This window comes from Pristis pectinata, chromosome 16 (genome assembly GCF_009764475.1).
Source record: "Pristis pectinata isolate sPriPec2 chromosome 16, sPriPec2.1.pri, whole genome shotgun sequence".
Lineage (NCBI taxonomy): Eukaryota > Metazoa > Chordata > Chondrichthyes > Rhinopristiformes > Pristidae > Pristis > Pristis pectinata.
Window position 1 is genome coordinate 26,050,349 of NC_067420.1, and position 12,619 is coordinate 26,062,967.

Consider the following 12,619-nt stretch of genomic DNA (forward strand, 5'->3'; position numbering starts at 1 on the left):
GATCGAAACTGACCCAGCACAGTACTGCACATGGAAACCCAGCACTGCTGTACTGAAAACCATGCAAATGAAAACTGCAACCTTTATGGGCTTTTGAAAACAGCATCAGTACACAACGCTGTTTTAATGCCATTAAAAATACATAAAACAATTTCCAGGCCCCTAGTTCAGTTCACAAACCAGATTCTAAATTTGTTTCCATCAGAAGTCACCTAACTTCCTGAGCCACAAATCTATCCAACTTAGTACTCAATTCTTCCCAAAAGATAGATACCCATTTCAATCACAATCTCACCCTTCCTTTCTTTCACCTAAACTTATTTGATGCAGTACATTCTTTTCTTAACGTGCATGCTCTATCACTTCATTCTTCTAAATACTGGATTATCCCCAGAATATTAAATATCTTGCTCTTCATTTGCATAATATTCTGTTTTAAAAAAACGTTTACAACAGCCATTTATATTTCCGACATTATCTGTGACAAAACTAATTAGCAAACATCTTTTTTCTGCAATAGTAATTCTTCTTGTTACATCCACACCAGTGTAATGTCTGCTTTCAAAGTGAATTGTTTTGCACTAGCAAATATAGAAGCACCTCCCCAATGCACAAATTATTAGGACAGGAGTCCTACCAGTCCATTGTGCACTGCCTGTTCTCTGAAAGTGTATGCCCCTTAAGCAAAGCAGAGTACACGTTTTTCTTATTTCAGTCTTTAATATTCAAACCCTAAGACACTTGGAGAGTGAACCAAACCTCTTTAACATGTACCTGCCTAGAAACCAGACTTCACTTAATTTTGGCATGCCACATCATTGTTGTGTTCAGCGTTAGCACCATATTGGATCCCACTGAAAAAGGTAAAGAAAATGATAAAAGGTTTGAAACAGCGCTAGAACGGTTTAATTCAAGAAATAAATGCTTAAGCAGTACCCATTCCTGAAAATGTTACAGACCAACAACTAAATACCAGAAGACAAATAATACCACAGTTACTGGAATCTGAAACAAAATCAGAAATGCTGGAAGAACTCAGTCAGTCGAGCAGCGTCTGTGGAAGAGAAACCAGTTAACATTTTGGGTCAGCAACCTGCCTCAGAACAACTAATCATTGTTGCTAACAAAAGTAAACGAACATTCAACATATTCTGGTCGAGGCATTATTCCATTTAATATAGGGAAAAAAAAGGCTTATTACATGCATAGTAACAACTTCCATTGTCATTGTTATTTCCTGCTATATATGCCTTTTGTTTGTTAAAAAAATAAAAGACCAAATAGGAACATTTCTTGAGGAGGGAAGAGAGTTCTTTACTCCCACACAGTTTATTTAGAAAGTTAATCAACTCCACTCTGCTATCCATTAACTGGAACCACAAATTATATCCCTGGCTGGCTGCTTGCAAGTCCCCATCATATCAGCTCATACAGCTCTCCTGCTGATGAATGCTGGAAGCCGGTCAGTGACGACTCATCGAAGCACACAGATTGGCTTCTTCCTGGTTTCTGACTGTGACGCTCCAAGGCCTGTCTGACACGTCAACTCCCATTAAAGTGAATGAACCTGCTTTAGGACGTGGAGTGGCCATTGTGGAGTGGGTCATGGGGAAAGAGAAAATTAGCTATTGGTCTCCATAGAAAGCAACAATAAAACCATAAATATGTTGGATATTTTCCACAAAATGAAATTTTTTTTGGAAGGAAGAACAGAGAGTACCTTGGTGAGCAGAAATATCTCCCTGTAATTAGATTTCCTTTTTATAGTCCCTTTGCTATCAACAATAAAGTAATAACAAAGCACTGAAAGGGATTTTATATTGTTATAAAACATATGGAAACAAAAGAACAAAAACAATTCCTGCAGATGGCACATGACAGACATAATCCCGTAAGACATGAACTAATTTTTCAGAATGCATTGTGAAATAACATCTCAGTGAGATGAAGTAATGTTAAGCTGTAACATTGCCTTTCAGAGGCCTCTTCATTAACAGTTCACTATTCAGTCAGCAACAGCTGTATTACTGTAGATCCAAAATATAAGCATTAAATTTTAAAAACATTAAAAGAAACATGTATGGGAACTGGGCAGCTTAGATATTGGCCTTTTACTCCTCGCACTGAGTTCAAATCTAGTTCAGTTTGTTTCCTTCTCTCTGTTGGTCGTTAAGTGTCCTATTATGAAATCAGTTTGATTAGTCTTAGTATAGGCTAACAGCATTAGGCTCCCTTAATGTGGCATTTGTTATTAATAACAATCAAGATTAATGAGGGTGGTGGAGGAAGAAGTGTTGTACTGCTGCTCTCTAGAGTGCTCTAGAGATTGGGACTCAAATGCATTCTTGTGGAAGATCAGTAGGAACTTTGGTCTGTATCCATTGTGCAACACCGAAACTGAAGTGGCAATTCTAACATTCAGGGTCTTCCATTCTACAATGGCTAACATTCCCATCTAGACTATGGATGGACTTGAAAGAAAATAAATACATTAAAAGAAGACATTCAGCAGGACAGGCAGCAGCTGTGGAAAATCAAAATGGTGAATTCTCAGAGGATCTCTGAGCCATTCTCAAGCTGCAAAGATATTATAGAAGATACCGCAGATGAACAGAATTTAGAAGGGAAGAGATCAGGAGAAAGGGATCTCCAGCTATACCTCCACCCATTCAAACACATCCTCCCTCTCCCACACACACACTATACTGGATGGACATCAGTAAACAGTTAAGTAGAAAAAGTGATAATGGCAGGGAGGAAAGAGACAAAGAAAAACATGTGATGACACCGTTATCAACCGAAAACTGAAAAAAGTAGGGTTGGTGTCAGACATCCCAAAGTGTGGATGAGACCATGAACATCAGGAAGCGGGATGGTGTGGCAGTTCCATGGAGCTCATACGGAATGTTTTAAAAGGAAAACTTGATGGGCTGAGGAAGAACTTCCATTCCTCCAACAGGTCCATCAACCACCCTCGACCCGCTATTGATAAAAAGTCAGAGGTCTGCAAATAAAAAAAAGCCATCAGATTTGCTAACTTTCCAAGAGAATGCTTGGCTTTCCACTTATATTAGCTATCATGCTTAATCCAAAGGCAAAATTAATGCCTGGAATATGCAATGCTCCACTTGAGAGAATGTTGGAGAATAGCAAATTTTAATTAGTGGAAAGATATCAATTCACTAGTTTACACAAGATACTACCAAGCTTTTTCCTTTTAAAAAAGGGAATTCACTTCCATTTTGGAGTCTCTGTGGATGCCAAAGCAGGGGGTGTTGAGGGGGTTTGGAGGGAATGAGCCAAAACCCAAATGATTACAGAATCTAAGAGTGACAGAATGGTTATAGCACAGAAAGAGTCCATTGAGTCTGTGTTGGTTCTATGTAGTCCCTCTCACTCTGCCCTCGTCCCATAGCTCTACAAATTCTTTCCTTTCTTTTGAAAGCTCCCTTTGAAAGCTGCAATTGATTGTAACTGAAAAGACACATTTCTATATCAAGGCACAATATTGTTTAAAATATTATTCAAGTTAGCAAAAGTTTTATAGGCCGCAATATCTGGCAGCAAGGCAACTTGGCCAATAATAAACAAAGGCCCTTTTTTGCCTTGCAATAGATACTTCAGCAGTGAGCATGGCATGCTTATGATTTATAAACAAAGTTCTCCACTTCCTGTTATTTTTTAATAAACAAGATTTAATCACTTTTACCTTTTCTCAACAGTAATAGAAAAACAGAATGGTATGGTGAGTTAGAGAAGAAAAACGGTTTTATATTTTCAAAGGTATACTGTACTATTTTGTAACATTATGCAGCAGTACTCTTTCCATTTTTAATGTGAAATGTCAGAATGGTGTGGTGTTTTACTACTTCTAATGTAATGGTTAGGGTCATGCAAGAAATATGAATTTATACTGCTGAATTAACATACAAATCAGGGCTTTTGAATATTTGTAAGGGAAAATGTCTCCTTATGTAAATAAAACCAAAAATATAGGCACGTAACAGCCAATCTGCATTAACATTTGATAAGTTTTAATAATATTAACAGGGCTAAAGCCTACAGAGAGTAGAGCAGTGTAGAGTTCATTTGTCAACGGTACAGACGAGATCTGTATGTCAGTGCCTGCGGTGCACCATCCCTTCCCATCATTCTCAACCTTCTTGCAGCCTTGGACAAGGTTGACCATGCCATCCCCCTTCACTGTCACTTTTCCACTGTCCAGCTGTGAGGGACTGACCTCTCCTGGTTATATTCGTAACCAATCATCTTTTAGAAAGGCACAAATTAGTCAAGGACGCCCAGCACAGTGCTAAGGGAAGGTTGTGTAAAATTAACAATTGGATTTGTTTTGTGAGGAAACATGGGGGAAATCACTAAAAATTGTGCCTCTCTGGTGTCACCTGCATGGGTTTCAGCCAGACATTTACTAACATCTCACATGACAGACTGAGCTAAAACTTAAACATGGAATCCCAGTGAAATGGCAATTCAGCGATTATTACCCTTCTTCAAAATACCCCACTGGTCCCCCTACAACCCATTCCCCAATCTTCTTAAATTTCTAATTACAAGATCTCAACACTCTTCCCCACTACTTCACTAATTTTTCAAATAAACTTTTAACTTAAAATAAAGTGAAACTGCTGGCACTGGTTAAAGATTCAGAGTGAAAATTACGCATGCTCATGAGGAAGGAAGGAAAGAAAGAATATTGATTGGATGTTTTTATTCTCAGCAATGCTTCCATTCCTCTGAGGTTTAATTGTTATCTATTTCATTGGAAATACAAACCACAGACTTGATACCCAGTTGTCTTTAGAGTTGGAAATGCTTTAAGATTTCTGAAGATTCCTTTCATTATTGATTTACAAATTACCAGATGTTCCTGACAGAAAAAAACTTGATGCTGCTGAATGTCTATCTAGCAATATATTAATTTAAGCCTACAATTCAAACCAAAAGGCTATGGTAATTACAACTAAACAGTTGAAGTTAGAGATATCATGGTCAATTGAAATCTGCAAAAAGGCCACTGAGGTTGTAATGTATACATCCAAGGAAACAAAATAGGACGAAAATGAACAGCATTTTTTTTATCTAATTAAGCTACTTATGTTTCAAACTATCACCCCTTCTGCCTTGTACATAAGTAATCCTCTCCCTCCCCCACTCCTTCCCCCTAACACCCTGCCTCCCCCAATCAGGAGTGAGCCTAAACCCCATCAGAACATTAAATCTCACACAATGATTTCACATTGCGTATATCTTGAAACCTTCCCCGAGTTTATGAAGCACTCAGGATGATTTACTTTTCAACCTAAGTTCTCATGTTTCATTCCTCCCTAATAATAATCTACTCAGAGAGAATAAACTGATCCTGGGAAGTGACCCAATAGTGTACTCACAATGTGTTCAGATTCCTCAGTCTCTTAAAGGCTGCTGGACGGATTTCCTTAATGCGATTGAATCGTAGGTCCCTGCAAAAATACATAAAGGCATAGAAAATGTTTATATGAGGCGACAGATAAGCACACATTTTACTTGCATTCTGTTAAGTAAAGTTTCACTTCATTTTGCCAGTTGATAGATATTATTCGTTAAAATTAAAAGGCACAGAGTTTAAGATAATTCAGACATTGGTTTTGAGGTGAGAGACAGAGACCTAGTACTTCAATTACACAGTTATTTATTTCAGCACCACATGATTGAAAATGAACTTTTCCTGAAGTGAAACTAAATGATGTCCTTTTCTGGGTCATTTCCTGTTGCTCAGCAAATTCCTCTGATCACTTCCTGGCGTAACACATGCTTGTGCTTCTGACACGATATTTCTGTGCCAGTTGATGTCATGTCTCCTGCAATGCTACAGGGGAGCATTGGGGTGCAGAGCATTGTTCCTTTTGTAGCATCGCAAGAGAACCTGGATCATGTTGTCCCAGGAAGGATCCTCTACCTTGCCGAGGGAAACAGAAATGGAATGAGTTAACTTTCTCCAAGGGCACTCACTGACCCAAAACTTCAGCTTCCCAACCTCCTACCTTCACCAGCTACTACTGCAAATACACTGTGCCTCAGTTTAAGTCTTGGAATATCATTCTGAATTTGGCATTGAGGAAGCCCATATAGTGGAAATCCAAACAGCCAAAACATGCAGCAGTTGTGGGACAGCCAAGGTAAGTTATGTTAAATTCTTAAAAGCCACGACTGGGAGGGTCCTTTCCCAGGATCCTTGGGATACTCTGCCACTAACCTTTCCTCCTTCTCTCCTGAGCATTATCCACTTAGCAAATCCCCCTCCCCTCACAACACTTTTCTTCCATTGATCAATCCCATAAGTCCCATGGGGTCAAGTTCCATCCCATTTCCTGCTCTCCCTGCCATTATTCCTTTGGGAAGATGATAGAATTAAAAGAATTAAATTAGGTTCTATCTTATTTCCTCCATGTGGTTGCCCACCAATCAACAAACCTTTGAGATAATATTGTACAGAGATATAATTCCTTTGGCAAGGGAAGCCAGAACAAGAGGCAAACTCTTAATTAAAGCATTAGAGACTTGGTTCAAACACCTTCCCCTGCCCAAAACACACACACACACACACACACACACAGTGTATTGGATACATATAGTTTAAAATGACAGTGACAAATGTATTAATTAAAATTTAATATTGAACCTAACATTTTTTTGTTAGTTAAGGATATCAAAGGAAATGGCTCAACAGTGGTAAAATAAACCACTTCATTTTACCACCTGATCTACTTGAATGGCAAAAGAATGATTTTTCTTTCTCCTATACTATTGTAAGGTTTAAAGAATAGAGCTTTTCCCTTCTTCAATCAGACCAAAATTCTGCCTCACTCACAAAACCATAGATTTCACAACTGGCAAATATAATAAGTGATTAATAAATTATTGAATAATTTTGCAGAATCAAGGCCGATGATGTTTCAGATTGGTAAAATAAGCCAACCTGAGCAAGTGAATTCTGGAGAAATGAGAGAGGTTCTTTTTGAAAGTAAATATTAAGGGATCACCCATGGTTAAGTTACAATGACTCGTAGGCAAAGGTGTGAACTAATGATCCAGAAACATGTGTTTGAATCCCAACTCGACAGCTGGGGAATTCATATTCAACTAATTAAATAACTCTGGAACGAAAAGCTATTGTTAAGCCTTGAACTGCTGATTGTCATAAAAACCTATCAGGTTCATTGATTTTCTTTAGGGAAGGAAATCAGCCATCCTTAACCAGGATGGCCTATATGTGACTTCAGACCTACCAAGGTCATTGACTGTTAACTGGCCCCTGAAATGACCTAATAAGTCACTCAGTTCAGGGCACAATTAGGGATGGATAATAAGTGTTGGTCTTACTAACAGAAGTCCACATATTCTTGATGAAGGAATAAATTGGACATTATACAGGTGATATCAGAAGGCTACTGGCATTCAAAATTAAATTTTCATTTTAACTGATTAAGTGGTTACAACTTAGTTGTGTAAAGCATCTCCCTTGACTTGTTCTTCTTAAAATAAAAACTCCATCTTAAACATTCCTTCTCTTCATTTTTATTTCTCTATTTTTGTTGTTATTCGGACCCAGGTATAAAATTAGTTTCTGGAGCTGGCTCCTTATTTCTCTGCTGGTTTTCAAGCTCAACTGTGATCTCCATCTGCAGTGCCAAGACCACTGAGATTATATCCTTTGCTTAACAGGCTACATTTCAATTTGTGGCTTCTTCATATGGACTCATTTTCCACTCCTTCACTGCCGATATTCTCCATTTTGCTATCTGCCTGCCTCGCATGGCTGCTGATTCTTTACGATTTTCATCCATTCTCTGGAACAGTTCCAGTCTGCTTCATTAGGATGGATTGGATTGGTCCTTCATGCTCATGCTCCTTGCCATTCTGTGCCACCTCCTTGAACTAGGCCCTCATCTGCAGCGATCCCATGGCAATTAAATTGGTTCATAAATTAGTACCTTAAGTCGTGGTTCATGAGCTTTACTTGCAAGGCACGTGTTAGGAGCATGATGAAATATTCTCCATTTGCCTGGATGAATGCTGCTCCAAGACCACTTAAGAAGCTTGACATCATCAGAACAAAGCAGCCCACTTGACTGGCACCCCATTCATCATCCAGAACATTTGTTCCCTCCAACACAATTACATTATCCCTCCACCTACAAAATGCACTGCAGGTACTCATTTACACTACTACTACAGCACTCCTCAAACCCCACCCATAGCACCAGGAAGGACAAGGGTGGCACGTGCCTGGGAAGACCACCAGCTGAAGGTTTCCCTCCAAGTGGCTTGCCATGCTTACTGGGAACTATATTGGCATCCTTTCATCATCACTGGGTCTAATCCTGTAACAGCCTATATAACACAACAACCCAAGACTGGAAAGACTCCAGTGGTTCAAGAAGGCTGCTCATTGGCACCTTCCCACAGAAAATTAGGAATGAACAATAAATGCAGACCTAGCCTGAATGCCTACATCCCCCCAAAAAATTAATAAATTGAAAAGGACAGACAGACTGGGGAAAAGGGAAAATGTTTGGCAGATGAAGTTTAATGAAGAAAATTATGAAGTGGTGCATTTTGAACGAGTAGAGTCATTGTACAATTAACAAGGGTAAAATCAAGGGTGCAGGAAAGTTGATGTTGTTAAAAATAATATGAAATCTTTCTCTTTGCCAACTGAGGCATAAAATCAGTTACATTAAATGGAATAAAGGATGGGTTAGGCCTCTGCTGGAATATTCTGTTCACTTCTGGAGAACGGCACCTTAGAAATGATTACAAGACCTCAGGGAGAATGGTTTTATGAAAGAGAAATAGCATTTAACAAAATAGCAGAGTTCTATGAAAATGTAACAAACAGGGTGGATAATGAGACATTAGTAGATGTGGTGTATTTGGATTTTAAAAGGCGTTCAATGAAATGCCACATAAAGCATTCCTGTACAAGATAAGAAAGCTTGGTGTGAAGATAAAAATAAAACTGCAGATGCTGGTAATCTAAAATAAAATCAGAAAATGCTAGAAATACTCAGCAGGTCAAGTTGCATCTGTGGAAAGAGAAACAGAGTTAATGTTTCAGGTCAAAGACCCTTCACCAGAAAGCAAGCTACTGGGCAAAATATATTGGCGGGGTTAGGAGTTTGGCTAATTAACAGAAAACAGCAAGTCAGGGTAATTGGGTCACTTTTGGATTGGTAATCATTATCTGGTGGTGTCTCACAGGGATGGGACCTTAACTATTTATTATTTTTATTAATGACTTGGATAAGGCAATCAAGTACACTGTAGCGAAATTTGCTGATGATACAAAGAAAGGTGGGTTAGTAAGTTGTGAGGAGGACACAAAGAACATGCAAGCAGTATAGATAGGTTAAGTGTAAAAGAAAACGTAACATCATCCATTTGGCAAGGATGAATGAAAAAACAAATTAATATTTAAAGGGAGTTAGAGAACACAATACAAAGTGACCTGGGTGTCCTGCTACATGAGACATAAAAAAAAGTACACAGATACAACATGTAATTAGGAAGGCTAATGGAAGGAGTATAGGAATAAAAAGCAGGAAAGTTCTGAAGCAACTTCACATGGTGCCAGTGAGATTGTAACTGTAACACTGCAGTCTAACTGAAAAGGTTCACTAGGTTAATTCCTGGGATGAAAGAATTAACACATGAAGAATGGTTGAGCAGGTTGGGCCAACATTCACTGGAGTATAGAATAACAAGAGGTGACCTCAATGAAACATGCAAGGTCCTTGGGGGAAAGGATGAGGTGGATGCAGAGAGTATCTTTCCTCTCGCAGGCTATCTAGAACAAAGGGGCATAATTTCAGAATAAGGATTCAAAATTCCATCTCAATTGAGAAGGAACTGAAGAAATTTCTTTTATTCCCCAGTAGGGTTATGAATCATTAGAATTCCCTAGCCTAGCCAGTAGTCGGGTCAAGTCATTAAACATACTTAAGGAAGAGACTGTTGGGCATTGTAACCACAAGGGGGTCAAGGGGTATGGGGGTAGAGTGTGAATGTGGTGTGAAGGCCAAGACTAGATCAACTCTGATCTTATTGAACGGCAGTGCAGGTTCAAGGGGCTGATTGGCTTGCTCCTGTTTCTTATAGAAGGCATTTACTCAAATGGCACCAGGGATGAGGGAATTTAGTTTTGTAATGGTCCCTCAGAATCTGGAATACTTCACCATGGAGCAGAGAAGGTTAAGATGTAAATTCCGAGAAGAGTTTGCTGAAGCTCAGTTTGGGTTCTACCAAGACCTCTTGCTTCCAGGCTCACTACAGCCTTGGTCCAAACATAGTCAAAGGAACAGGACTCCAGGGGTGAGCTGAGAGTGACCTCCAAGGCAATCTTTGAAATAAATGTTGTGTCTACAAAGCAGAGACTGGGTATCTTGCAGAAAGTGGCTCATCTCTTGACTATCCAAAGTCTTTCCACCATTCACAAGGCACAAATTCAAAAGTGAGATAGAATACCCTGCACTTACCCAGATGTGGACAGGTCCAATAGAATTCAAAATGGATACACTATCGAGGACAAGGCAGTCCACTTAAATGGTCATCCATCTTCCACCCTATACATTCATTTCCTCCACCACTGGCTTTCATCAGAACCAATAAGGTCCAGATTCCATACACAGCCCACACCTTCGTCCAAAGAGATGAGTTCCTCAGGCAAGGCAGGAGTCATTACCACTGACATTATTTGACTGAATGTGGCAACAAGGAGCTCTTGCGCCAACCGAGGTCAAAGGAAACCAAGAAAATTACATGGTTAGTGTGTACTGGCTATAAGATTAACTTTATAACTTGCCTTGGCTTATCCAAAAACATCTTATTAAATCTGTGACCTCTACTACCAAGGCCAAGACAAACCTACATGGAGGTTCCACTCTAAGTCACATACTATGCTGATTTAATAGTATAACACAGTTCTTTCATTACCAATGAGTCTAAATCCTGGAACTCCCTACCCAACAGTCTCTCCCTTAAGTTGGGGAATCAAGAACTAGAGGACATAGGTTTACGGTTAGAGGGGTGAGATTTAATAGGAACCTGAGGTGCTCAGAGGGTGGTCCATATATGGAATGAGCTGCTAGAGGACGTGGTTGAGGCAGGTACATTAACAACATTTAAAAGACACTTGGACAGGTACATGGATAGAAAAGTTTTAGAGGGTTATGGGCCAAATGGAGGCAAATAGGACTAGCTTAGATGGGAATCTTGGATAGCATGGACCAGTTGGGCTGCAGGGCCTGCTTCCATGTCATATGACTTGATTACTGACTGATTACCAGAAGAGGCAGGTTTAATGTGATTGACAAAAAGACCAGAATAAATTGCTGCGGTGTAGAATGCATGTCCAGAAAGACAGGTGGAAGCAGAATTAACAGGAACAGTTAGAGAGGTAAACAGATAAATACTTGAAAGGAATAAAAGGAACAAAACTTGAAATAAAAAAGAAAAATCTCCAGTCCTTCCATTTGTTCTTCTGGTGGTGATCTTTAAAAAGTGGAAAAACTCCTTAACAAGTAGAGAATCACCTCCACCACTCCCCTTCTACCCAACAAATGAAATCAGCTAATTTCAAAATTCTTATGATCAAGTGAAAAGAAATCCAGTTTTTATTAAAAACTCTCCTGAAACCCTTAATTCTCTTTCCCACTTCCATGTGACTAGGGAGTTAGTGAAGGCCACATTTCACTGTGGTTTCTCTACATTTTTGTTAAGCCCATTGAAAAGCCCCTGTAGTGTGTTGGTCCCTCCATTCATTTCTGTGCTCTGCGCTGTAGCTTGTACTTTACTCAGTGACACATTCAATAACAGACTGCGTGCTGTAATTGGAAAAATTCACTAATATTCAAATGTACTGCAGGAAATCAGCAATCTAGAAGAATGTCATTTTTAACAGGGTTACCATTAAACCAACAGCAGATGTAGGCAATGTGTATTATTGGAATAAGAGTGCAGTTAAATGCATTGAAAGAGTGCGTATATAACATATTCTTGTTAGGCAGTCCCTTGAGATCATGGATAATTTGCTTCCACTCTGGTTTTGTGGGTTCTGAGGTGGCTGAAGAGGCTAATGTGAGAACGGTAGAGATGGAGCAAATGATAGAATCACAGAACCATAGAAACATACAGCACAGAAACGTACCCTTACAGCCCACCTCGTCCAAACTGACCACGATGCCTATTGATGCTAATCCCATTTGCCTACATTAGGCCCATATCCCTCTACTCCTATCCAAGTACTTACCAACATGCCTTTTAAACATCTTGCATCTACCTCCGTCGTTCCAGATATTCACCGCACTCTGTGAAAAGCTTACCCCTCAGACCTCCTTTAAATTTCTCCCATCTCACCTTAACCCTGTGTCTTCTAGTACTAAACTCCACTCAGCCAGGAAAAATATTCTATCTACCCCATCTTATAAACCTCTATAAGGTCACTCTTCAGCCTCCTACATTCTAGTGAGAATAAATTCAGCCTAACCAATCGCTACATAACTTCAGCCCTCCATTCCAACATCCTGGTGAATCTGTTCTGTACTCTTTCTATTGTTACCAA

General features: G+C 39.3%; 1 protein-coding gene across 3 annotated transcripts in view; it reads right to left on the minus strand.

The window, feature by feature from the left end:
* LOC127578883 (peroxidasin-like) overlaps nucleotides 1-12,619 on the minus strand; it is a 171,155-nt gene that overhangs the window by 91,065 nt on the left and 67,471 nt on the right. For 2 of the 3 annotated variants that reach the window (XM_052031415.1, XM_052031417.1), the window contains exon 2: nucleotides 5,409-5,480. In XM_052031415.1, coding sequence (XP_051887375.1) covers nucleotides 5,409-5,480 — 72 coding nt within the window. Of the gene's footprint in view, nucleotides 1-774; nucleotides 855-5,408; nucleotides 5,481-5,665; nucleotides 5,726-12,619 lie in introns of those variants that run through there. The other variant, XM_052031416.1, reaches the window with a different exon arrangement.